General features: G+C 38.0%; 1 protein-coding gene across 1 annotated transcript; it reads right to left on the bottom strand.

The window, feature by feature from the left end:
- Positions 1 to 19,382: 19,382 nt before the first annotated feature.
- Positions 19,383 to 20,270, bottom strand: LOC149219843 (uncharacterized). The gene is made up of 2 exons (XM_089386934.1): positions 19,964 to 20,270; positions 19,383 to 19,810 (listed from the first exon to the last, which is right to left on the bottom strand). Exons 1-2 carry the CDS (start codon positions 20,268 to 20,270, stop codon positions 19,383 to 19,385), a joined length of 735 nt encoding a protein of 244 aa, XP_089243060.1.
- Positions 20,271 to 24,078: the final 3,808 nt, after the last annotated feature.

The following is a 24,078-nucleotide window of genomic DNA, read 5'->3' as shown; positions in this document are numbered from 1 at the left end:
AACCATAAAGAATAAGACTAGCCATGATAAACATGCTTGTATATGGTAAACCAAGGTCATCATGGTCAAATTGGTCAAAGCATATTCACACATGGTTAACATCTTTTCCCATAGGGAAAATGGTGAGCCATGGTCATATTTGGTCAAGCATAGCCAACCATTAATAATAAGATCAACCATGGTGACCATTGTCAAGATGGCCACACATGTTCAACTAAGGCCCAACATCGTCAAACCATGTTCAACAATGGTCTACATGGTCAACATGACAAACCATGGTTATCATGGTTAAATTGCTCAAACTATGTTCACCCATGGTTGTGTATGGTTGGCTAAGATTGACATGGTTGACTATGGTTGAGCTTGATTTGACCATGGTGAACACGGTTAGTTTGACCATGATGTTTATGGGTGACTAAATTTGTTATACCGGGTTCATGAACATGTAACATTTACTAATATGAATAGAGAATTGGAAATATGGATATGGTGAGCATGGTTTACTAGGTTTGACCATGGTTGACCATGATGATTTTGGTGACTATGGTTGATGAAAAATCACCATGGTTGATGTCTATGAGTGGCGATGGTAACCAAAGATGCCCATAGTTAATGATGGTTAAGCACTTTTATCATGTTTGATTAACTATGTTAAAATTGGTCAAACCATGTTCAACCATGGTTAACTATGGTTAACTAAGATTGACATGGCTGACCATGGTGAATATGGTTTAGTAGGTTTGACCATGATATATATCGTTGGCTAATGTTGATATTCCTAGTGAACATGTTGATATATTCTTAGTGAACATGCTGATATATTGCAAGTTTTACTCTCTTTTTACACTGTGGGAAAACCTATCCTAACTCAGTTATCAAACCAGCAATGAGGACAACCACCACCCGCTGCTTACCGTGAATACAGGCTAACTCATCACCATTATTCAAGGAAAACCACACCACTTAAAATAACTCGTTTTCACTCCTACCAGGTACCTCTAGGTCTTGGGAGTAACATGTTTCCTTATGTTTGAGAAAGATGAGCTCTTAACCGAGCAAATACAGTTTTTGGGATTAACTTTCTTCCTTGTGTCATAAAAAAATAAATTCTTAGCAAAACAAAAACAATTTTAAAACATACTCCAATCCTCCTAAATTTTATTTTAACAAAATAAAACTCTACTTTTTGAATAAAACTAATTAAAAATAAAAATAATAGCATTTTTGAGCGATCGAAAGCTAGCTAATATGATGTATACGCGTCTAACTATCTCGAGCTCAGAAAGAAGCAGAATGTCCAAAGTCCAGACGTAACAAGCACGCTTTCAGGGAATAAATAGCACAACGTACAAAACCATCGTGCATATGGGCAGCGTAAAGGAGATCGCAAATGAAATAAACTAGCATTTGCACCACATGTTGCAAAGAAAACGCCGTAAGGCAATGATGAGAAACAATAGCATAGAAGAAAGAAGTCAAAAGTTTATGCAATTTTGTTTCTTTATTGATGTTTTTTTTTATCATATGTTATGTTTCAGGGAGATTCCAACGGGGATATCTTCAAAGTGAAGGATTTATGAAATTTTTTTGCCCCGATTCCGACCACTTTTGGCAGTCCAGGCAATTCCTCCGCCTCGATAAACGCCTCCGAAAATATCACGGGCGGCTCTGCTAGCTCGTGCTCATTCGGAAACAACCTTTGATTCTGGCAGTCACTTAAAGCGCCTTTTGACTATTTCACTTACTCTACAAATCTAGTCAACAGCTTTAAAACTTTTGACTATTTAATTGACTTTCGAAATTTAATCAACCCTGGCATGCTGGATCTAGATAAACTCAAGGGTTTGAGGCGATTGGAGATCATTGAATGTCCTAGAGTAAGTTTGTTTCCAACAGAATTTGGTCACAAAGGAGCATTTCCTCTTCTGGAAACATTTTCTCTTGCTTGGCTACCTACATTAAAGGAGTTGCCTGTAATAGAGAAAGGTGCAATGGCTTCACTTAAAATATTTAATATAATGGCACGTACAACATTAAATATATTACCAGAGAGTTATATGGATCTGAAGACACTTCAGAAAGTAAGAATTTTTGGTTGTCCAATAAGAAATATAGGAACTAGAGAGAACACTAATGTAGAAGTGATGGCAATGTCTATGGTAGACATGGAAGAAATTACAAAGAGATATTCCCAATTGTGAGATAAAAGGGAAAGTTGGTTGTATGGTGAATTTTGGTGCAATGAGCTCTTCTTCTTCAAGTACTTCCCATGGCCCTGTTGTTCCAACAGGCTCTGCAAAGATGAAATTGATCGAAGAGCCCCTTATAGTGGGACAGGATAAAGCATTTTCGATTCTCGAAAAGCTGGTGTTGTTGACAAGGGTGGATCCGGAAAAACTCTTCTTTTGAAGACGCTCTTCAATAGCCAAAAGGTACGCAGTAATTCTAAGGATGGTTTATTACTTTGGCTCACTGTTTCCCAAAGTCCCTCTTTTACAAGTCTTAGAAATGCACTCTGTACCCAAATAGCCACACAAAAAATGTAAATTTGGGCGAAAATATGAACGAAGAAGAGGTAAAGTGATGGTTGAATCAGACAGTGCACCAGAGCACCGGGCTTATTCTGTTCTTAGATGATGTATGGGGATGCAATGCTGCAGAACTGTTAGAGGAATTAGGTGTACTGTGCCCTGTAAGGAACCACTCCACCTCCAAAGTCATTGTCGGTTCCAGGGTTCGCGCTGCACTCTTAAAAACAGGTGTCGCAGATAAATACACAATAACAATGGAGGACTTGTCGGAAGATGAGAGTTGGAAGTTGTTTGCTTGTCACACTTTTCCATATAATAATGGAAATCTGCCAGCAAACATAGAAGAGGGAAAAGCCAAGCTTGTGTGTAAAAGGTGCAGAGGGCTTCCCCTCACTATCAAAGTGGTTGGCAGGGCAATGGTCGGGAGTACTCATCCATGACAGTGGGAATGGGCTGTCCAAAGGCTGCCAAACGTGGATAGTGTGTACAATTGTGTTAGGTTGAGTTATGATGCACTCAGCTATGAGGATACTGACTTGCAATTGTGCTATTTATATGGAAATCTGCCAGCAAACATAGAAGAGGGAAAATCCAAGCTTGTGTGTAAAAGGTGCAGAGGGCTTCCCCTCGCTATCAAAGTGGTTGGCGGGGCAATGGCCGGGAGTACTCATCCACAACAGTGAGAATGGGCTGTCCAAAGGCTGCCAAACGTGGACAATGTGTACAATTCTGTTAGGTTAAGTTATGATGCACTCGGCTATGAGGATGCTGACCTGCAATTGTGCTTTTTATGTGTAGCTGCAAACATCTTGGAAGACGCAGTCGTTCATGTCCAGTTGGCGATTTAGGTATGGATAGGGGAAGGCTTAATTGCCAAGAAGACGTTGGAACATGAGCATCAACCCGCTTATGATCCATTCGAGCTGGGAAGATATTATCTCAACATTTTAGCAGATCGTTGTTTGATCGAGCCAATGATGAGAGACTTTGATGGGAAAGTACTCTGTTTCAGGGTGCATGACTCCCTGCGTGATATGGCAATCCGAATTGCAGAGGAGGAAGAAAATTTCTACTGCCGTGTGGGTAATGGTTTGACAGCTGTGAATGAAAATGAGTGTTTGGGCCACATTCGGATTTTTTTGAGTGAGAACAGATTGACTTCCTTCCCCTAATCACATTGTCTACACAGATATGCTCATTTCTTCTCAGTGGAAATCCATATTTAACAAATATCCCAACAAGGGTGATCAGGAGTATGATCTCCCTTAAGGCGTTCTCTTTAAGTGGGACGTCATTGAAATCATTGCCAAAGAGTATTGAGTGTTTGGAGAAGCTAATATATTTGGGTTTAAGACACATGCCCATCGATACGTTACCTGCATCTTTTACCAGTCTTGTAAATCTGGAGATCCTTGATCTTTCCTATTCTGCCATCCAAGAATTACCGTCCGCCATCCATATGCTGTGATCTTTAAGGAAATTAATCTTGGAGGGATGTAGAGATCTGCAATTTCTACCTCCCTGTATCTCAGGGCTTACCTCTTTGGAGCATTTGGAAACTTATGGTTGCAAGGCTTTTTTGGAAGAAAGATAAGGATACCAGATGGAAAAAAAACATCTTCTATCAACAAATTGGCAAGTTTAACACAACTTAAAACATTACAACTACAAAATAATGAGGAAATTATTAGTGATGGCACACTGGGAAAGATGACTCAAATGAAATCCCTCACATTGCCACTCATAAAGCTGGAAATTCCACCCAACGATATAAGAAACATATAAAAATTGAGAAGACTGGTATTATTAGAATACTTTCACTTGGTTAAAATGGATTATAATTTTTATGACTTTCAATATTTGGGCTATCTTAAATTTGCTGGTTGTCATTTCTTGGAAGAACTTCCACATCTACATAAACTCAAGGGTTTGAGGCAATTGGAGATCATTGAATGTCCTAGAATAAGTTTGTTCCCAACAAAATTTGGTCGCAAAGGAGCATTTCCTCTTCTAGAAACATTTTCTCTTGCTTGGCTACCTACATTAAAGGAGTTGCCTGTAATAGAGAAAGGTGCAATGGCTTCACTTAAAATATTTACTATAATGGCATGTACAACATTAAATATATTACCAGAGAGTTATATGGATCTGAAGACACTTCAGAAAGTAAGAATTTTTGGTTGTCCAATAAGAAATATAGGAACTAGAGAGAACACTAATGTAGAAGTGATGGCAATGTCTATGGTAGACATGGCTGAAATTACAAAGAGATATTCCCAATTGTGGGATAAAAGGGAAAGTTGGTTGTATGGTGAATTTTGGTGCAATGAGCTCTTCTTCTTCAAGTACTTCCCATGGCCTTGTTGTTCCAACAGGCTTTGCAAAGATGAAATTCTTCTTCAAGTACTTCCCATGGCCCTGTTGTTCCAACAGGCTCTGCAAAGATGAAATTGATTGAAGAGCCCCTTATAGTGGGACAGGATAAAGCATTTTCGTTTCTCGAAAAGTTCCGGAAAAACTCTTCTTTTGAAGACGCTCTTCAATAGCCAAAAGGTACGCAGTAATTCTAAGGATGGTTTATTACTTTGGCTCACTCTTTCCCAAAGTCCCTCTTTTAAAAGTCTTAGAAATGCACTCCTTACCCAAATAGCCACACAAAAAAAGGTAAATTTGGGCGAAAATATGAACGAAGAAGAGGTAAAGCAATGGTTGAATCAGACAGTGCACCAGAGCACCGGGCTTATTCTCTTCTTAGATGATGTATGGGGATGGAATGTTGCAGAATTGTTAGAGGAATTAGGTGTACTGTGCCCTGTAAGGAACCACTCGACCTCCAAAGTCATTGTCAGTTCCAGGGATCGCGTTGCACTCTTAAAAACAGGTGTCGCAAATAAATACACAATAACAATGGAGGATTTGTCGGAAGATGAGAGTTGGATGTTGTTTGCTTGTCACACTTTTCCATATAATAATGGAAATCTGCCAGCAAACATAGAAGAGGGAAAAGCCAATCTTGTGTGTAAAAGGTGCAGAGGGCCTCCCCTTGCTATCAAAGTGGTTGGCAGGGCAATGGCCGGAAGTACTCATCCACAACAGTGGGAATGGGTTGTCCAAAGGCTGCCAAACGTGGACACTGTATACAATTGTGTTAGGTTGAGTTATGATGCACTCGGCTATGAGGATGCTGACCTGCAATTGTGCTTTTTATATGGAAATCTGCCAGCAAACATAGAAGAGGGAAAAGCCAAGCTTGTGTGTAAAAGGTGCAGAGGGCTTCCCCTCGCTATCAAAGTGGTTGGCAGGGCAATGGCCAGGAGTACTCATCCACAACAGTGGGAATGGGCTGCCCAAAGGCTACCAAACGTGGACAGTGTGTACAATTCTGTTAGGTTGAGTTATGATGCACTCGGCTATGAGGATGCTGACCTGCAATTGTGCTTTTTATGTGTAGCTGCAAACATCTTGGAAGACGCAGTCGTTCATGTCCAGTTGGCGATTCAGGTATGGATAGGGGAAGGCTTACTTGCCAAGAAGACGTTGGAACATGAGCATCGACCCGCTTATGATCCATTCAAGCTGGGAAGATATTATCTCAACATTTTAGCAGATCGTTGTTTGATCGAGCCAATGATGAGAGACTTTGATGGGCAAGTACTCTGTTTCAGGGTGCATGACTCCCTGCGTGATATGGCAATCCGAATCGCAGAGGAGGAAGAAAATTTCTACTGCCGTGTGGGTAAGGGTTTGACAGCTGTGAATGAAAATGAGTGTTTGGGCCGCATTTGGCTTAATCACATCGTCTACACAAATATGCTCATTGCTTCTCAGTGGAAATCCATATTTAACAAAGATCCCAACAAGGGTGTCAGGAGTATGATATCCCTTAAGGCGTTCTCTTTAAGTGGAACGTCATTGAAATCATTGCCAAAGAGTTTTGGGTGTTTGGAGCAGCTAATATATTTGGGTTTAAGACACATACCCATCAATAGGTTTTACCTGCATCTTTTACCAGTCTTGTAAGTCTGGAGATCCTTGATCTTTCCTATTCTGCCATCCAAGAATTACCGTCCGCCATCCATATGCTGAGATCTTTAAGGAAATTAAGCTTGGAGGGATGTAGAGATCTGCAATTTCTACCTCCCAGTATCTCAGGGCTTACCTCTTTGGAGCATTTGGAAACTTACGGTTGCAAGGTTCTTTGGAAGAAAGATAAGGATACCAGATGGAAAAAAAACAGCTTCTATCAACAATTTGGCAAGTTTAACACAACTTAAAACATTACAACTACAAAAAAATGGGGAAATTATTAGTGAGGGCACACTGGGAAAGATGACTCAAATGAACTCCCTCACATTGAAGCTGGAGATTCTACCCAACGATATAAGAAACATGTCAAAATTGAGAAGACTGGTATTATTAGAATACTTTCATTTGGTTAAAATGGATTATAATTTTTATGACTTTCAATATTTGGGCTATCTTAAATTTGTTGGTTGTCATTTCTTGGAAGAACTTCCACATCTACATAAACTCAAGGGTTTGAGGCAATTGGAGATCATTGAATGTCCTAGAGTAAGTAAGTTTCCAACAAAATTTGGTCACAAAGGAGCATTTCCTCTTCTGGAAACATTTTCTCTTGCTTGGCTACCTACATTAAAGGAGTTGCCTGTAATAGAGAAAGGTGCAATGGCTTCACTTAAAATATTTACTATAATGGCATGTACAACATTAAATATATTACCAGAGAGTTATATGGATCTGAAGACACTTCAGAAAGTAAGAATTTTTGGTTGTCCAATAAGAAATATAGGAACTAGAGAGAACACTAATGTAGAAGTGATGGCAATGTCTATGGTAGACATGGAAGAAATTACAAAGAGGTATTCCCAACTGTGGGATAAAAGGGAAAGTTGGTTGTATGGTGAATTTTGGTGCAATGAGCTCTTCTTATTCAGAAAGCTTAATACCATTATATGATTTATGATCTATGTTTTGGCCATTATCTTTATTTATTATCAAATTTTAGACAAAAATGTTTGACATTATAGAAATGAGCTTGATAAATAGTTCATAATTCTTTAGATTTTTATGACAATTTCAATTTTTTTTTTTTTTTTTTTTTTTTTTTTTTTTTATCTCGAACTTTAAAAAAAACAATTTCAATTTCTTAATCTCTAACTTTAAAAAAAACAAGAAGACGGAAATTCACTTGTACATGGCTATGAAAAAGGATGAGAAATAGCGGAGAAAAAGAGTGAATCTAGGGAAAAAGAAAAAAAAACAGAGGGGTCCATCTCAACAGCTTTTAAAATGACACTCCCTTGCAAGAAATAAATGTTTATTTGCAATGTCATAATGTATTAATCTTGTTATAGAAAAATATTCAATTGAATGACCAACCTCAAGGCCTTGGCCCAGTGAAATGGTATTCACGTCTCCATAGAGTAGAGCAGCTTCACATAGTTTTATCTCTTTGTGCAACTCTTTCAGATGCCCCCACTTCGGTTGCCTTATATTGCCTATAAGGATTACAGAGTACCACGATTATATAGAGGTATATATTTTATTTGTTTTTAGTTTGGAGAATGATTTTTATAGATTATTTTTACCTAAGATACAAGGCTGTGAGGGGCACATCTACAGTAAAAGTCACTCAGAATTTACACTCAGCATCATCTAACTTAATAGAAGACCAATCACTTTACTACTTGGGCTAGACCACAATCCGATAGGCACAAAGTACAACAAATTAAGCAAATATGGAACAGAGTACCAAAATTTCCAAATATGGACTCACAATGGTTCCTAGCTTTTCTCATTGTGAAAGGATAATTGAACCAGACTAAATTTTCAGTGCTATACAATCATGGTGCATATAATCGCCCACCTTACCCCCGCCCCAAAAAAACAGCACTCACACAGTTTCAGTGCAGACATCCAAGCCTTTTTAAGTGAAAGCTTATGCAAGAATCTCTCATCAAATTTACAATACTTTGGATGACTATTTGAATTTGAAATCTGCTATACTTCAGATTGTAGCAGAGGCTTCTCATAGAAAACTATATCGTCCACGCCCAATTGGATGCATCAACGAAAAACACATTCACTAATGTCCTCATAGATGAAATCACACATTCCTGTGGATGTTGCTGAGAAAGGAAACACATACATAAGAATTCTTTGTAGAATATACTATTGCTTGCATATTCAACATAAGTTTGATGCCTACAGTCAGTGATTAGTTTCCATCTCAACAACTTTTAAAACGACACTCCCTTGCAAAAAATAAAAGTTTATTTGCAATGTAATAATATAACAAATATTTAGATTTCAGTCACTTTCCTGAATATAATTGATTGGCAACTTGTGATAAGGAATCACCAACTTACTAATAACTACATGTGAATTATGTCATTGGAACTTACTTTTGAATGTAGGGAGATGCTAGTCATTACTTGAAGAAGAAGTAGTGTCCATGTGATGAAAAATATGTTCAGGACGCATGATGCTTTTGGAGCATACCAAATGTACATCAGTATGATTCCAGCGAGGGAAGCAGCATAGGCCATCGTTGACATTGTAATCACTAGGATCCGACTCTGTGAAATTAAATTTTCTTTGTTCATCAGTTTTATGCCATATACGAAAACTGGGCGATAAAATAAATGTCATGATAAGGAGAAAATGGATCTCAATTAAAGAACAAAAAACTCTTAGATTAATAGCTTTTAAACGGGGGAGGTGGAAATTTGAATATGTTTTTGGATGCATTATAATCGATGTTTCCATGAGTTATAAAATTCAGATTTAGTACATTGGCATGTCAATTCAATATATAGAGTTGTGTTGAGCTGTGGAACAGATAAGGCAAGTTCTGTATTTTTAAGTTGGGATTTCAAGTAACAAAGTAAACACCCATCTTCTGCATTACTCAAATTTTCTTCACTTTCTTCACTTACTAAGGATGCTTCTCGTATTCGTCGATATGGTCATGAGGCAAATATGTGTGTATATCTGTAGATAGACAGGGCTTTATTTTTCTAATCCTACTTAAATGTTCTTGATTCTGTTATCTCTTGATTTTTGACAAGATCCAAGAAAGCAAACTCTAAACCAAATCTACATATTGGAACTAAATGATAAATGGCCAAATGAATCTCAATTTAGGTATTAATAACCATATGCCTTATCTGCATCTCGACTATTTCTATGTTTTTGAATTTCCTTATAGGTTATTTTACCCATTAACATAATTAATACCAGTTCGTCATCCAGTAATTTTCCTTTTCTTTTCACTCTGTAAAAGGAATATTTTGTTCAATCTAGGGATGGCTTCAGCTGGATGAAACTGATGGTAAAAAAATCTCCCAAATTCAAACTTCAATTTTTTAACATATCCATCTTCCTTGAAGTTAAAAGAAAAAAAACCGTGAACATGAGGGGAAAGAGTTGTACCATTGTTCAACATTTTTCTCCAATACCCAATATAATAATTCCCCCAGGTGATGAAATTGATCACACTGAAAAGTTGTATGATGAGAAATATCCTACCAAAAAAAAGAGAAATTTTGGCCCTGGTTAGTATTCCTTAACAAGCAATTAATTTTAGCCTATAAGATAGAAAACATAATATCCATTTAGTGATTGATCAAACTATATCACCCAAATGTAACCAATGTAATCTTGAATTTACCATGGACAAATAGCATAGCATATACATATTCTCTTTTGGAAGACAAAGGTTATCTAGTCGTAGTATTTAGGTTAAAATTGCAAAAGACATTTTGATGACGTAGGTGATTGCTGTACGGGGGATTTGTTAGATATCATTGAACTAGTGAAACATTGCGTGAAAATATCACCAACCCCCACCCCTGGATTTGTCATCAACAGTTTTCTACAAATCAGCAAATGTAAAATTGATTCTCCAGAAGTTAATTTATCCAAGGAGATTGTTTGTGTACTTAAAAGGCACATTGTATCCAAAAAAAAAACGTGAAATGTAAAATTGATTCTCCAGAAGTTAATTTATCCAAGCAGATTGTTTGCGTACTTAAAAGGCACATTGTATCCAAAAAACGTGAAAGAAGAGAAGCATACCCGGCACCAAATCTAGCAACTTCACCTGCATCAATAGTTACAAAGACGTTAGTTTATGATACACATTTTATGAAGTCCATGTTTGGGCAATTTTGATGTCTAATTGCAATTTGCCACAAAGTCATGAAACCTGTCTAATTTAAGCAGAAACAAGAGTAAAAATTGGTAATTTGAACCAAATTTGGTATTGAAATAGATTGCTGAGAATCATTTTAAGTAAACTCACCATAGAATTGAATAAAAGCAGATGGAATAAAAAAGGGGATCACCATCAGAGCAATCCACATAAGGCTCTTCAAGGGCCACCATCTTGAATGCCACGAGTCATGACATTCATGCAACTTCGTAGTTCCAACTGTTGTAAGAAACATAGCGAAATAAAATATCTGAGGTGATGTTAAGGTAAACAGTTCAGACTCCAGAGGCCTATCGCTATGGTCCAATACTGTTTGGGAAAATAATGTGCTTGACATCGCACGAAGTGCCCGAGACGCATGTGCCACTTATAGTCCAATGGCATCGATACGCGGATATGATTTTATGTAAGTTATGTTGCCGTGGTCATGCATTTGAAAATTGCAAAGGCCACTTGCATGTTAAAGCCCCCAGAAATAATCTGGTTTGTAACCAATGGGTGGTTAGTTCTGCGTGAAAATTCAGACCTTGACACTGATCCGGATTTACCTTATGTGAAAGACATGATGCCACTTCAAACTTAAAAAGCTCATGACAAGAAATTAGAATCCGGTATCCAACGTGTTTAAAAGCCAAACAACTTGTAAGGCATATAAATTTTGAAATTGGATACAAAGCAGCCCAGGCTTACTCGAAGCACACCTTCTGTACCCAACCAGTCATGACCTCCTTGACAACCTTTCAAATCTGTAAAAACGAATATCTCAAATTCATATATAACGAAGAAAACGACATACAATGTAAATTAGGTTCATTTTCCAAAGCCAAATGTAATTACATGTACATCAAAAGAATAATCATCTAAATGGATGCAGATAAGTTAAAGAGCTATTTGAAAAATTCACGATTTTATGCGTAATTAATACTACCCGCCATCATAACACATCCCACTAGGTTGAGGGAGTGAACATCGTTTTTTCTAAATGCAATGACAGAATATTCTATATAACATTATCACTCTCTCCATCGAGCACTATCTTGTCTTGCACACTTCCAAAAAGTCTTGTTTTCTCATACACATTTCCCGCACACCAGCATTTCCGAACTTCACGAATTCGACGTTCAGTGGTAGGAACATCACAAATTCGATGAGGCACCGAATTAGAAGTCGGTTGGGAGGAAACCAACTCATTCAATCTGTGCACTGTGAAAGGCAAGGCCTAAAAATATGAGCAGACACATAGTTTTCATTAATATCAAACATTCACACAAATGCTGTTTCCTTCACCTAAATGTCATTTCATATCAAACAGTCAGACGCATGTTAATTCCTGAAACTCCAAGTATTGATAACAAAATAGACTCAAAAGCAAGCGTAAAACCAGGGATCTGAGTCAGATCGAGGATGTCTTTGGATGTAACAAAGCGTTTACTGGCCAACACAAAGGCCATGGACGATAGTTAAATACATCAAAGTGTAGATTTATTGGTCTATCTCATATCTGCAGGTTAGAATTCAGGGATATTTATGAAATTTACCATTTAAATAAAAATAAAAATATTATAAATTCAAATTAGGTTATAATGATATTTCTCAAAATTCAAATAATTCAGTTGGAATACTTCTAAATTTCAAAATATTTTCAAAATTTACAATGGAGTTAAATTCAGGTTAAATAGACTTAAACCTTTACATGTATCTTGATTAAATTGAGAATATCAGCTGTACCATCTTGGAATTTTGCAGATGTCAAAGATGAGCGCTGCTTCTCTTTTCTTTGTTGTTGTGAGTGTTCTTCTGTGCAATATACTGCACAGATCGGAATCCAAATGTAATCCAAAGTCGACAGTAGATTTTAGCAGAAAGAATTTCCCCCCTGGATTTGTATTTGGCACGGCCTCCTCAGCATTCCAGGTTCAAAATTTTCATTGGAACTCTACCTTTTCGCCTTGTATGAATATTCTGATGCTGAGCCATTTATGCTAATGTGCCACTTTGCAGTACGAGGGTGCAGTAGAAGAAGATGGGAGAGGACCCAGTGTATGGGATACCTATTCTCATAAAATTGGTATTGGTTTCCAAGAGCAAGCTGTGATCTTAAGCCCTTTTTTTGTGCAAACAGTATAAACCATTTAAAATCATGTGAACACCATTGCTTTTACAGGGAGTATACTGGATTCCAGCAATGCAGACATTGCAGTCGACCACTATCATCGTTACAGGGTCAAATTTCCAACCTCCCAATAAAACCCTGCTGTAAGAAGGAATGTGTGTAGGGTAATAATCATATTTGAATACGTTGTGCAGGAAGATATCGGGCTAATAGTGGATATGGGGATGGATGCTTACAGATTTTCGATCTCCTGGTCACGCATATTTCCCGGTAAGATAAATCTTCTTTGTGAATGTCTCTCCAGACTTGATCAAGACTTCCCCCGGCTGCAACGCTCACCTGGCGCTGCATGGCACAAGGTGGGGAGCTGAGAAGGCCGTCCTCCATGTTACTATTTCCTGCACTGCCATCGCCGTGAAGCTTCTCTACCCGCCTTTCCAGGGGTTGCAAGAACCTGAATTCAGAAGGAGCGAGCACTGCCTGGGACCCCATATGGCTGATTCACGAGGTATCGGTTTCGGTTTCATTACCGCCCAGGGGAGGTCATGGCATGTGTAAGCGACGTGGAAATAAGGAATGGTGGCCACGGGCTCTGCAGGATACAGAGCAGAAGGAGCGTCCATGTAACTGTATCGATCTTCGTCGGAGTTAGTAACCACGTGGAGGTATGTGTAGTTGCTGGTTAATCTGACGGTAGAAGATGCTTCTATCGTCTAACATAGATAATCGATGGTCCATAATCGTCCACGTTAGCAGCTGGGGGTGTTGATTCCAGAGGGAACGCCTTACGGCGTAATGACAGATACGGCTTTCCTGATGTGGATTTTGATAAAGGACAGATGTGGGACATATGTTAACCCACTAGTACAAAGGTAGACAATAATTGCTCCGACTATTTTCAAGAAAAAGATCTATATGGTCGCGATTAAATATTATATATATATATATATATATATATATTTATTTATTTATTTATGTTGTTTTCGGCCCATGGAACAGATGTTAACCCAATAGTATAAAGGTACACAATAGTTGGTCTGATTATTTTCAAGAAAAAGATCTCTATGGACGTAATTATATATATATATAAATATTTTCAATTCAATTATATCGAATTAAATATATTTTTAGTATTAAATAAAGACAATAGATTCCATTATAAAATAAAACAATAAAACAAAAATTATATAACTTTTATAATAAATCAATTTTTATAAGCTATCAATCCCTTTCTATAAAATTTATAGCTGAAATTTAATAAATACTAAACCCAAAACATTACTACCTGTTAATGTTTCACTCATCTGCTATTACCATAGCAAGTATTAGGTTTGTCTCCACGTAAAGCATTTGCAGAACCCCATTTGAATTTTGTTTTTCTTCCCATCTGATCTTCCCCATGTTGCTGTGTAACTTCACTCGGACACTAGTGTTGTATCAAGAAAATTGCATATTATTTTATCGCATATGGATGTCTTTTTTTTTTTTTAATTTTATTTATTAAAAATATGTTGTCAGTGAGGAACTTTAATTAATATTTAATCGAATATAAATGTAGAACATCCGGGCCACTAAAACTAAATATTGTAGGAAAAGATTTAAAATGTATTTTTACTCTAGTTAATTGTACAAAGAGATTTATCTTCGTAGGAGGAGATTAAAGATTATCTAATGAGAAATTTCACATTGCAGGTAAATATATAATAATAATTAATTTATTTTTTACAATTATCATGTGTTTTTATCTATTTATTTATTATAGCATTTTAATTTTTTTTTTAATAATAATAATAATAATAATAATAATATTAAATAATTAATAATAATAATATTAATAATAATTAAAATTAAAAAAATAGAAATATAATAATAAAATAGAAAAGTAAATATATTTTTTCAAATTATATTTATTTTATTGCCTAGCTCTGATTCATCATCTTGTCCTGAAGATGAACCATATAGTTCGAAAGGTGTCGACGAAATTTCTCCTATGTGATTGTTTCCGAAAGAATTTGTTATTATTAATATGGATCACAAACTCAGAAACATTCTGATTGATTAAGAACTTGTTATTATTAATATGGATCACAGAAGTCTAAACTCAGAAACATTTTGATTGATTAAAATTTTATAGTTTTATGTAATTTATTTGGGTTATAATAAATTAATTTTTTATATTATTTTGCATAATTTGTTTAATTTATAGATATATAACATTTTGATTGATTAAAATTCTATAGTTTTATGTAATTTATTTGGGTTATAATAAATTAATTTTTTATATTATTTTAGATAATTTGTTTAATTTATAAAAACAATTGTTTATATAATTTAATAATGACGATATTTTAATTTAAAAAAAACTCAAATTTTAGTTTTAAATATATCTGTTTTAATTTTCGTTAAAAATAATAAAAGAAAAGTTGTTAAAAAAACTATTTCATCTACAAGTTAGACTAAGCTTTTTAAAAAGTAGTTGTTTGTGTTTTCTAGATTCATTCCTTTTAAAAGTTAGTTGTTTGTGTTTTTGAGATTCATTATAATTGTTGAAATGAGAAGGAGGAGTTTTTTTTTCTAAGTAAAACTATTCTATTAATACGAAACAAAATATGATTACATCGCGACTCGGGCCGCATTAGTGTTGAACATCGTTTGTCAAAAAATATCTCGACGGCCCCACCAATGGAGAAACCAGTCCGTGAAGGCAAGAAAAAACCCACAAGGGTTATTAGTTTTAACCAAAAAATATCAAACATGGCAAAAATAACCAGGAAAGTTTTGACAAAACAAACATAACAGAAAATGACCAGTCAGCAGAAGAAACACCCAGCTGGCAGAAGGGTGACACCTGGCTGCCAAGTGTCAATTCTAGAGGTCGTCTGGGGCAGGCTCCTCCTCGATGAGACACGCGTACTGGTACCACTCCTCCTCCTCTGCTGACGTGCCGGTCTGAAGTCCACGAGCGGGTTGAATGCCAGTGGAGCTGCCTGCAACTGCATGTGGGCCGGACGTGTCTCCCGCTCTGCCTTCAGTAGCTTGTTGACTGCCACCCAACTCCTTGCCATGCGGGGTGGCGACATCCTCGTCTAGCGGTTGCTTGCCTGGGTCACGGGCGCTCCTGTTCCTTTGAGCAGCCCTCTGCTACTCACCATTGTTCTTTGGCGGAGCTTCCTGCAGGTCGTTTTCCTTAGAGAAAGTGATGGTGACTGTGGCGGTGATAACAGGCCTATTCAGGGTGTTGCGGAAGCGAAATTGTGTCGTGTGGGGAGCAGGGTGAGGGGGAAGGGGAAAATTGGCTGTATGGACAACGACGTCCCTTCGGCTAGCACCTTGGAGTTGAGCTCGTCCTCGGCCACTGCGGGTATCAGGATACCGGCCAGAGAAGGAGCCATAAGGATTTGGGATGTCAGGGGAAGGGGAGGGGGAGGCCGAATCTAGGCTAGGCATCACAGGAGGACGGATACCTCCACCACGGCATCCTCCTCTCTTGCTACGCATACGGTAGCGGATGCGAGCAATGGCAGTATTCGAAGCAGAGCTATCAGTGAGGAAATTGGATGAATGGCTGAGCAAAGGATGAGCGAAGGAAGTCTAAGTTGGTGTCAGATTGCAGAGCCAGGTGTGGGAGAAGTGATACCCATTACCAAGGTCTACGTAGCTGAGCAACTAGCAACGGCTTCCGGTGACTGTGCGAGAACAAGGCTCCACTGCTTGCGGTGGGCAAATGCTATGGAGCAGGGGAGGAGGAGCAACATTATGGTCTGTGGAGGCCATTGTTATGTGAACTATGGAGAAATCTTGACCAATGTATCCATTTAATGCCATCTGCAAGGTGCCATGAATATATTTCAGGCTGGCATGCGAGGGGATGTAGGTGACCATGTGGCCAGTCCTCTCGCCGCCCGTCCATCTAATCGCCATTAATGGCGTGGTTATCACTCGCATCCGGGTGTGGAGGAGTTTATTTTAATGATAAAGGGGATATTGATTTTTTTTTATAATTATTATTAATTAAAAATTATATTTTAGTTTTATAGAAATATTTCAAATTATATTTAATTAATATTTGAAGAGTGAAATTCTATTTTTTTGTAAATTATTAATAAATTATTTTAATTGTTGTGGTTTTATTGATTAATAGTGATGAGTTAGTTTACTAGCAATAACACATAACAATTGTTTTTATCCATTAAGAAATAAGTTATGATAAGTTTTGCCACCTTTCTCAAAAGAAAAACAAATAAAAAATAAAATTGTAATAAATAACTTAAATAAAAGTAGTTATTTATATTTTATTAATTAAAAATTAATATTTATCAACATAGATTCATCTTAACTCTCGATCTACCCTCAAAGGGATCAAATCTCTTGAGGTGCAAATCTCTTTTATAGTGAAAAAAGATTTTATGATGAGTTTTACCACCTTTATCACAAGAAAAACAAATAAAAAATAAAATAGTAATAAATAACTTTAATAAAAGTAGTTATTTATATTTTATTAATTAAAAATTAATATTTACCAACACAGATTCACTAACTCTCGATCTACCAATCTCTAAGAGAGGTCAATCTTTTGACGTGTAGATCTCTTTTAATTTTAATCCATCTCCTCGCTTGGTAGGTCCAGATTTAAAATGAATCTAGACTCATTATAATAATGTCCATACATAGTTTACAATTGATAACTATTGAGATGAACTTGTTTTTCACAACATTGAAATTTCTTTACTTTAATTATAAGTAAATGAAAAGTGTCTTTTGTCATATTAAATTTGACTATTCATTATAATTTTTCTCACTTCTATGTAGAGACTAAACTATGATACAACACTTATTATTTATGCCATGTATGTCTATATATATTTTAATTTTATAATTTTAATGTTATATTTATTAAAAGGATTTTTACTTTATAGAATTTATTTATAATATGTAATAGCTAAAAAAATTATATATATATATATATATAACACCTAAAAAAAAGAGAAAATTATAATTCAATTATTACTATTATTTATTAATATCCTAAAGTGACATAAATAATTATACATTCCTCATGGTAAGCATACATTAAGGAAGTTTGTATAAAAAAATTCCTAATTAAACTATTATCATTTTCTTTTTCTTTTTTCCCCGTGGAAAAAGTCGCACTTTCTTTATTGATAAAGAAACTGCATTTTGCAGATGCATTGCATATACAATATTCAGGCTTAGCCTATCCATTACCAAAACATTCAAAAACTGTGTTTTACCTCACATGTGAGGCTTTTCTTATAATAAGTCTGTATAAATACTATGAAGCTCTTCGCAGAGAGCCTTGTACTGTCTGTGATAGAGAAAATAAACAACAGTGAATATTTATATTTGGTCACTTTCAATATGGATCCAAAAAGCAAAAAACAATCTCAATTGTGTATATTTCATGTTCCAAGCTCTGTAAACAGCCTGTGGTAATATTGATAGATGTTGTCGTCTCTTTCCTCCATGATCAACCAATTAGTGTCGTCCCTGAGCGCCGCCTCCTTGGATAAGCTGTCAGTGGCTGAGTTGCGTTCCCTGTAGATGTGACGGCAAGAGAAGACATCAAAATGTGATATGAGTCTGTGTGTTTCATCCAAAATGTGTTGTAAAGTGTATGTATTGTAGTGAGCTGTTTTATTTATCCAATTGCAAATAATTTGAGAGTCTCCAAATAACTGTAAATGATGGCAGTTTTTGGATAATGCAAAATGAATGAGGTTTTTTGCCAAAATGAGCTCTGCAAAATTATTTGTCCCCCTTCCCAGACCCATTTGAATTTTGTAAACATGAGATGTAGATAGATGTAGTATAGCCCCCCCACCACAACCCATCTCCTGTGCTGATCCATCAAAATAAGCCCAAGGATGGGCTGGGTTGATGACTTCTGGTGTAATGATCCTATGGGTCGGTTGGTCTTCCTCTTCAGGTATGGAACTGTAATCAGCTAGAAGCCTGGAGGTAATGGAGGACCAGTGAGGGGGTCTTTGTTGGAAAATGACTTGATTCCTGGCTATCCATATGGCCCAAAAAATGAGAAGCGTTATGTTTTTTAGTCAGACAGAGTTAGTAGAGCACTAAATGTTCCAAGCTTCAGTGAGATTAGGACCCTGCCATTTCAATGTGAGAGAGATCGAACCAAGGAAGCCATTCCATAGTTCTTGAGTGAGAGGGCAATTTAGGAAGAGGTGTTATGTATCCTCATTGTCGCTTTTACAGAGATGGCACCAGAATGGCCCTGCAAAAGATCTTTTCATCAAGTTGGCCCCAGTCGGGACTTTGTTGTGGAGGATGGACCACATGAGCAATTTTGATCGAGGGGGTGCCTTCAATTTACACATCTTCTTCCACCACTGAGTTAGATTTAGTGGTTTGTGCCTCTCCATCAGTACTTGATAGCCTATCATGGCGGAGTATATACCATGTTTAGCATGTGCCCAGATAAGCTCATCCTTGCCCTCAGCTATTATGATATGGGCCTCCATCAAAGCATTAGTATAATTGCGCCATTCCTGCTGCCAACATCAGGGATGTTCAGATCACTTGTCGATCTCCATGCTTGCTGAAAGATGGTAGTGTGTGCCTCATCTACAATTTGATTGATGTGCATAATTCCACTTTCTAGTAGGTGTCCTCGTAGACCCTCAGTGAGCTTGTGAGCGTTCCCACAACCCACCCAGGTGTCAGTCCCTATATGTATCTTTGTCCCTGATCTAATTCTCCATGTCAGGCCGCTACGAATGAGCTCCTTTGTGTTGTTGATAGCCTTCCAGATAATAGAGATGTTATTCCGCCTGGTGTCTTGTCTGATCCAGTCTTGTACACTTGCTGGATGGATGTATTTAGATACTGCTACCTTCGTCCAAAGGCTGTTATTATTTAGCAGTTGCCACCCTAACTTTGCAGCCAAGGCTTGTGAGAAGGTATCCAGCCTCTTAATGCCCCATCCTCCCCAGCTCTTTGGTAGGGCCAATGATTCCCAGCTCGTCCATGCAAAAATTCTCCCCGGCTAATTCCCTTTCCACAAGAACCTACAGCATAGGTTTTGTAGGCGAGACAGGATACCTCTGGGAATCCATGCCAGAGTCATCCAATAAACTGGTGTGGCTTCTAAGACAACCTTGATGAGTACCAACCTCCCTGCCCTAGAGAGATATTTGTGGTACCAGATATTGAGCCTCTTCTCCACCTTCGATATGAGCCATGTCCAGTCTGCTATCTTATATCCAAGGGGTTTTAGCCTATATCCCAGGTATCTCAACCCTTCTTCTAATTGGACTTCTGCAAAGGCAAATCTTCTGAGAGCAAACTGAATCTCATGTTGGGAGCAGCTAGTGGCAGTTATAGTGGATTTTGCCTCATTTAGGACCATGCCTGTGGCCTTAAGGAAGATGCCAAGGGATCGGTGAAAAGCAGAGGTGTCCCCAATACCCCCATTTAAGAGGATCAATACATCATCCACAAACAACAAGTGGGTGAGGGTGCAGTCTTCTGTAATTTTGATACCCCTTATTCGCCCCAGTCTGCATTCCTCTCCGATGATTCAGCTGAGGCCTTCCATGATGAGAAGAAAGAGTAAAGGTGAGAGAGGGCATCCTTGCCTCAGTCCTCTTTCTGCATGGAAAAAAGGGGAGGCAGAGCCATTTATAAGCACACTGAAGGATACATTCGTGATACAACACATGATCCATTTGATGAAGGAATAGGGGAAGCCAAGATGGGTTAGCAGCATACGAAGGTAAAGCCAGTTAACCCTATCAAATGCTTTGGATAGGTCAATCTTCAGAATCATGCCTTTGAGTTTCCTGGTCTGTACAGAGTGGAGAAGTTCCTGTGCAGTGCCAACAGCCTCATGTATTTGTCGGTTCTGGAGAAAGGCAAACTGTTCCGAGGAGATGTGGGCTGAGAGGATGGGCTTGAGGCGATTTGCAATGATCTTAGCAATGATCTTATAAATGCAGTTGCACAGAGAGATGGGTCTGAAGTCGTCAAAGGATGAGGGCTTATCAGATTTGGGGATGAGGGCAATAAATGTAGAGTTGAAGCTTTCCCACATTCTGCCCCTCAGTCTACATTCTTCAATCAATCGCAGAAGGTCTGTGCCCAGAATGTCGAAAAAAGCAGTGTAAAACTCGACTGTCCAGCCATCCGGTCCAGGGCTCTTATCTTTTTTCAACCATTTGAGGGTTGCTTCCAATTCTCCTAGGCTCACTTCCTTAGTCAGTTCCAGCTCCGCTTCCTCATCCACAAATCTGGGAAAAGTCTGTGCAATGCGCATGACCTCCACCAGGGTGGCAGATGGGGGCTCCTTGTATATTCCTTTGAAGTGTGCACTTGCTAGAGATGCGAGTCCCCGGAAAGTGTTTACAGTGGTGCCATCCTCCTTCTTGAGCTCCCAAATAGTGTTAATCGCCTTTCTCCCATTTGCATGTCTTTGAAAAAACTTAGTGTTATCATCTCCTTCTTTGAGCCAGATAGCTCGACTACGAACTATTAACATTTTCTTATAAATATCATTATCATAATTTAGGCTTTTGTAATTTCTCTCTTGATTGCATAAAAAATTAGAAGAAGATGACATCAAAATTTAGCTGTGGTTCATCATGGTTCATCATTAAGACAAGATGGAGAATTAGATCATGACATCAAGATTAAATATGAATAACTATGTAGAGAAACAATTTCTAAATGTTAGGCTTGATCCTAGGTTGCCTTGTTAAGGAGGCTCATCCTCAACGGGTTGTGCTAGTGAGACTTAGCATTATTTACTAAAGTTTTGAATAAAAATAAATGTGTTTCTTTCTAGTCAAAACTTTAATAAATAAAAAAAGAAAGAAAGAAAGAAATTATTTATCTATTTATTCAAAATTAAATATTTACCTATTTATTTTAACTTTGTCTATCCAATTTTGACGTCAATGTATTTTTTAGCCCTGAGGTGCAGCGCTGACATTTTGAAGGCTAAAGGAAGGACATGGTCTGTTTTGTTGTCCCAAAAGTGGCCCCATACGGGCCATTACCCCACTTTCTTCACTCTTCCACTTACATTTCATTCTGCTCATTTCCTAACCTAACTCTCACATCCCGATGAAACCCTCTTTCGCCTTAGCCGTAATCAAATTAACACAAAACCCCCACAAAACCTTACCTTTCTGCCCATACACGCCCCCCGAACATTTCTTGAGGACATCTCGTACCTTCGTGTCCCTCCGCCGCTGATCTTCCCCCACCGATCCGACAGCCCACGTTTCACCTGATCAACCAAACATGCCTGATCGTTCCCTGCCATTAGATCACCCCCCCCAAGATCTAATGGCTGCTACCCATATCGCACGAGCAACAAGCAAGAGGAATACCTGCCCGATAAAGGTGGTTTTTCTCTCTCCTCCACCGCTACATGTCATCCACTAAGTGGAATAGGGCGGATTCTGCCATTTACCACTTACCGCCCGATGCCCTTCCGATAGAAGCTATAATTGTCCAAGCAAAACCACCCCTGTATGTTATCATCTGCACACCTCCATTGCCCGATGGACATGTTTTGCTCTTGCCATGACCTCAAGCCTCTTGCGCCCGATCTCCTCCATGCATTCCCCTCGATCCAACGACCCTCGATCACAATCGCTCACACTTGTCCTCCTCCACTCTGTCATTTCTCCATTCATCCGATTTGACACGTCCTCCCACCCATGCACCTCGTACTCCACTTCCTATCAGTTACCTAGGGAAGAAGGTGGTCGACTCTGTCTATATTGTGACAGTCTGATCACTGAACCGAATTAACCGAAAGCATGGTTGAAGGAAGAAGGACACAACACGATCTCTGCAAATAGAATTAAACAGTCATGGAGCCTCACCGACACAATCAAATTGGCCACCTAACCGGGCAGCTCTGTACCAGAATTAATTACTATTTTCATGATGGAATGAGAATTGTGTCTTTGTACACAAGCAGACAGTTAAAGACAGTATGGGATAGATTAAGACAACTCCAACCCTAAAAGGTCTGGAGAGCATTGTAAATAGATATAAATAGCCGAAAGAAAGAGGTAATCAGGGTTCAACTTTTGGAGTGTAGATATTATGTTCCTTGCAGCTTCTCATCTTCATTCTCAGTTATACAAGCTTCTTTTTTTGTTACATGTTCAATGTCCATTTCCCTCCTGTTCTGAACTTGCACTTGGATAGGTTTATTCATGTTTTCTCCTATATCTAATGCTGGATAGCTGTCATCTTATCTCTGCATTGGTAAATTGGATTTTCTATTGAATAGGTCATCCATCTTTCTTTTATATCCAATGCTAGATAACTGTCATCTTATCTCTGCGTTGATATATTAGATTTGCAAGCTTCATTTAGTCATTGCATCTGGCCATCATATATTATGTATGCATTTGCTGGTGTAGTTAGTATTCTTCATTTATTCACTTAATTTGCAAACTATTGAGCATTAGTGGTCTAAAGCCTTGTAGGCTGAGGGTGTTCATGCATGTTCGGAGTGAAAACAGAGTTGAAGTGGTTATCTATCTTGAACCAAACCATCATCCATTCCAATAGTTCCTAGAATAATATTGAAGATTATATGTTACCAGGCATCTCCGAGCCACAACCTAGGAGAGTTTCTTGGAGTGATAACATAATTGGTGTCATTGCCGGGGAGAGGAGATTGAAGCCCAGCTTCCCTGGGAGACGACACAAATCCAGCTTTGATGATAGACAAAGTCTGGACACATTTTTGGTTGTAATCATCTATTTGGCGACTCTACTGGAGGCCAAAATTCCTGGCGACTCCACTTCATAGTTCTGGCTCAGTTTGTGAGGCATACTCGGAGAAATCCTCAGAAGTCACCAACTGATCCAGTATCTGACCCTGAAAAGATTATCAAAGAAGGAAAGATATCACAGGAAGGAGCATCAGGATCAGGTAAACCTAGACAATCCTCCATACCTCTGCAAGAAAGGCTAGTAATAGAACAAATACATGTTGAGAGTATAGCCTCTGACACTAGTAGTGAGGAAAAAGTTTCAGAGATTCATAAAGCTCCTTATCATTTAGGTTCTCCTTTTACTTTAAGCCCAAAGGAAACCTCACCCCCTACCCATCATATTCCTTTAGTCCTGTCAGTCACTCCTCAATTCCCTACCTTTCAGACTGCCAGTACTCTTGTATCCACCACAAC

The sequence above is a fragment of the Pinus tabuliformis genome, chromosome Q, assembly GCF_031772625.1.
Source record: "Pinus tabuliformis cultivar Carrire ecotype Pingquan chromosome Q, CPIR1, whole genome shotgun sequence".
NCBI lineage: Eukaryota > Viridiplantae > Streptophyta > Pinopsida > Pinales > Pinaceae > Pinus > Pinus tabuliformis.
Note: the sequence above shows the minus strand (reverse complement) of the source record. Positions and strands in the feature narration are given on the sequence as shown.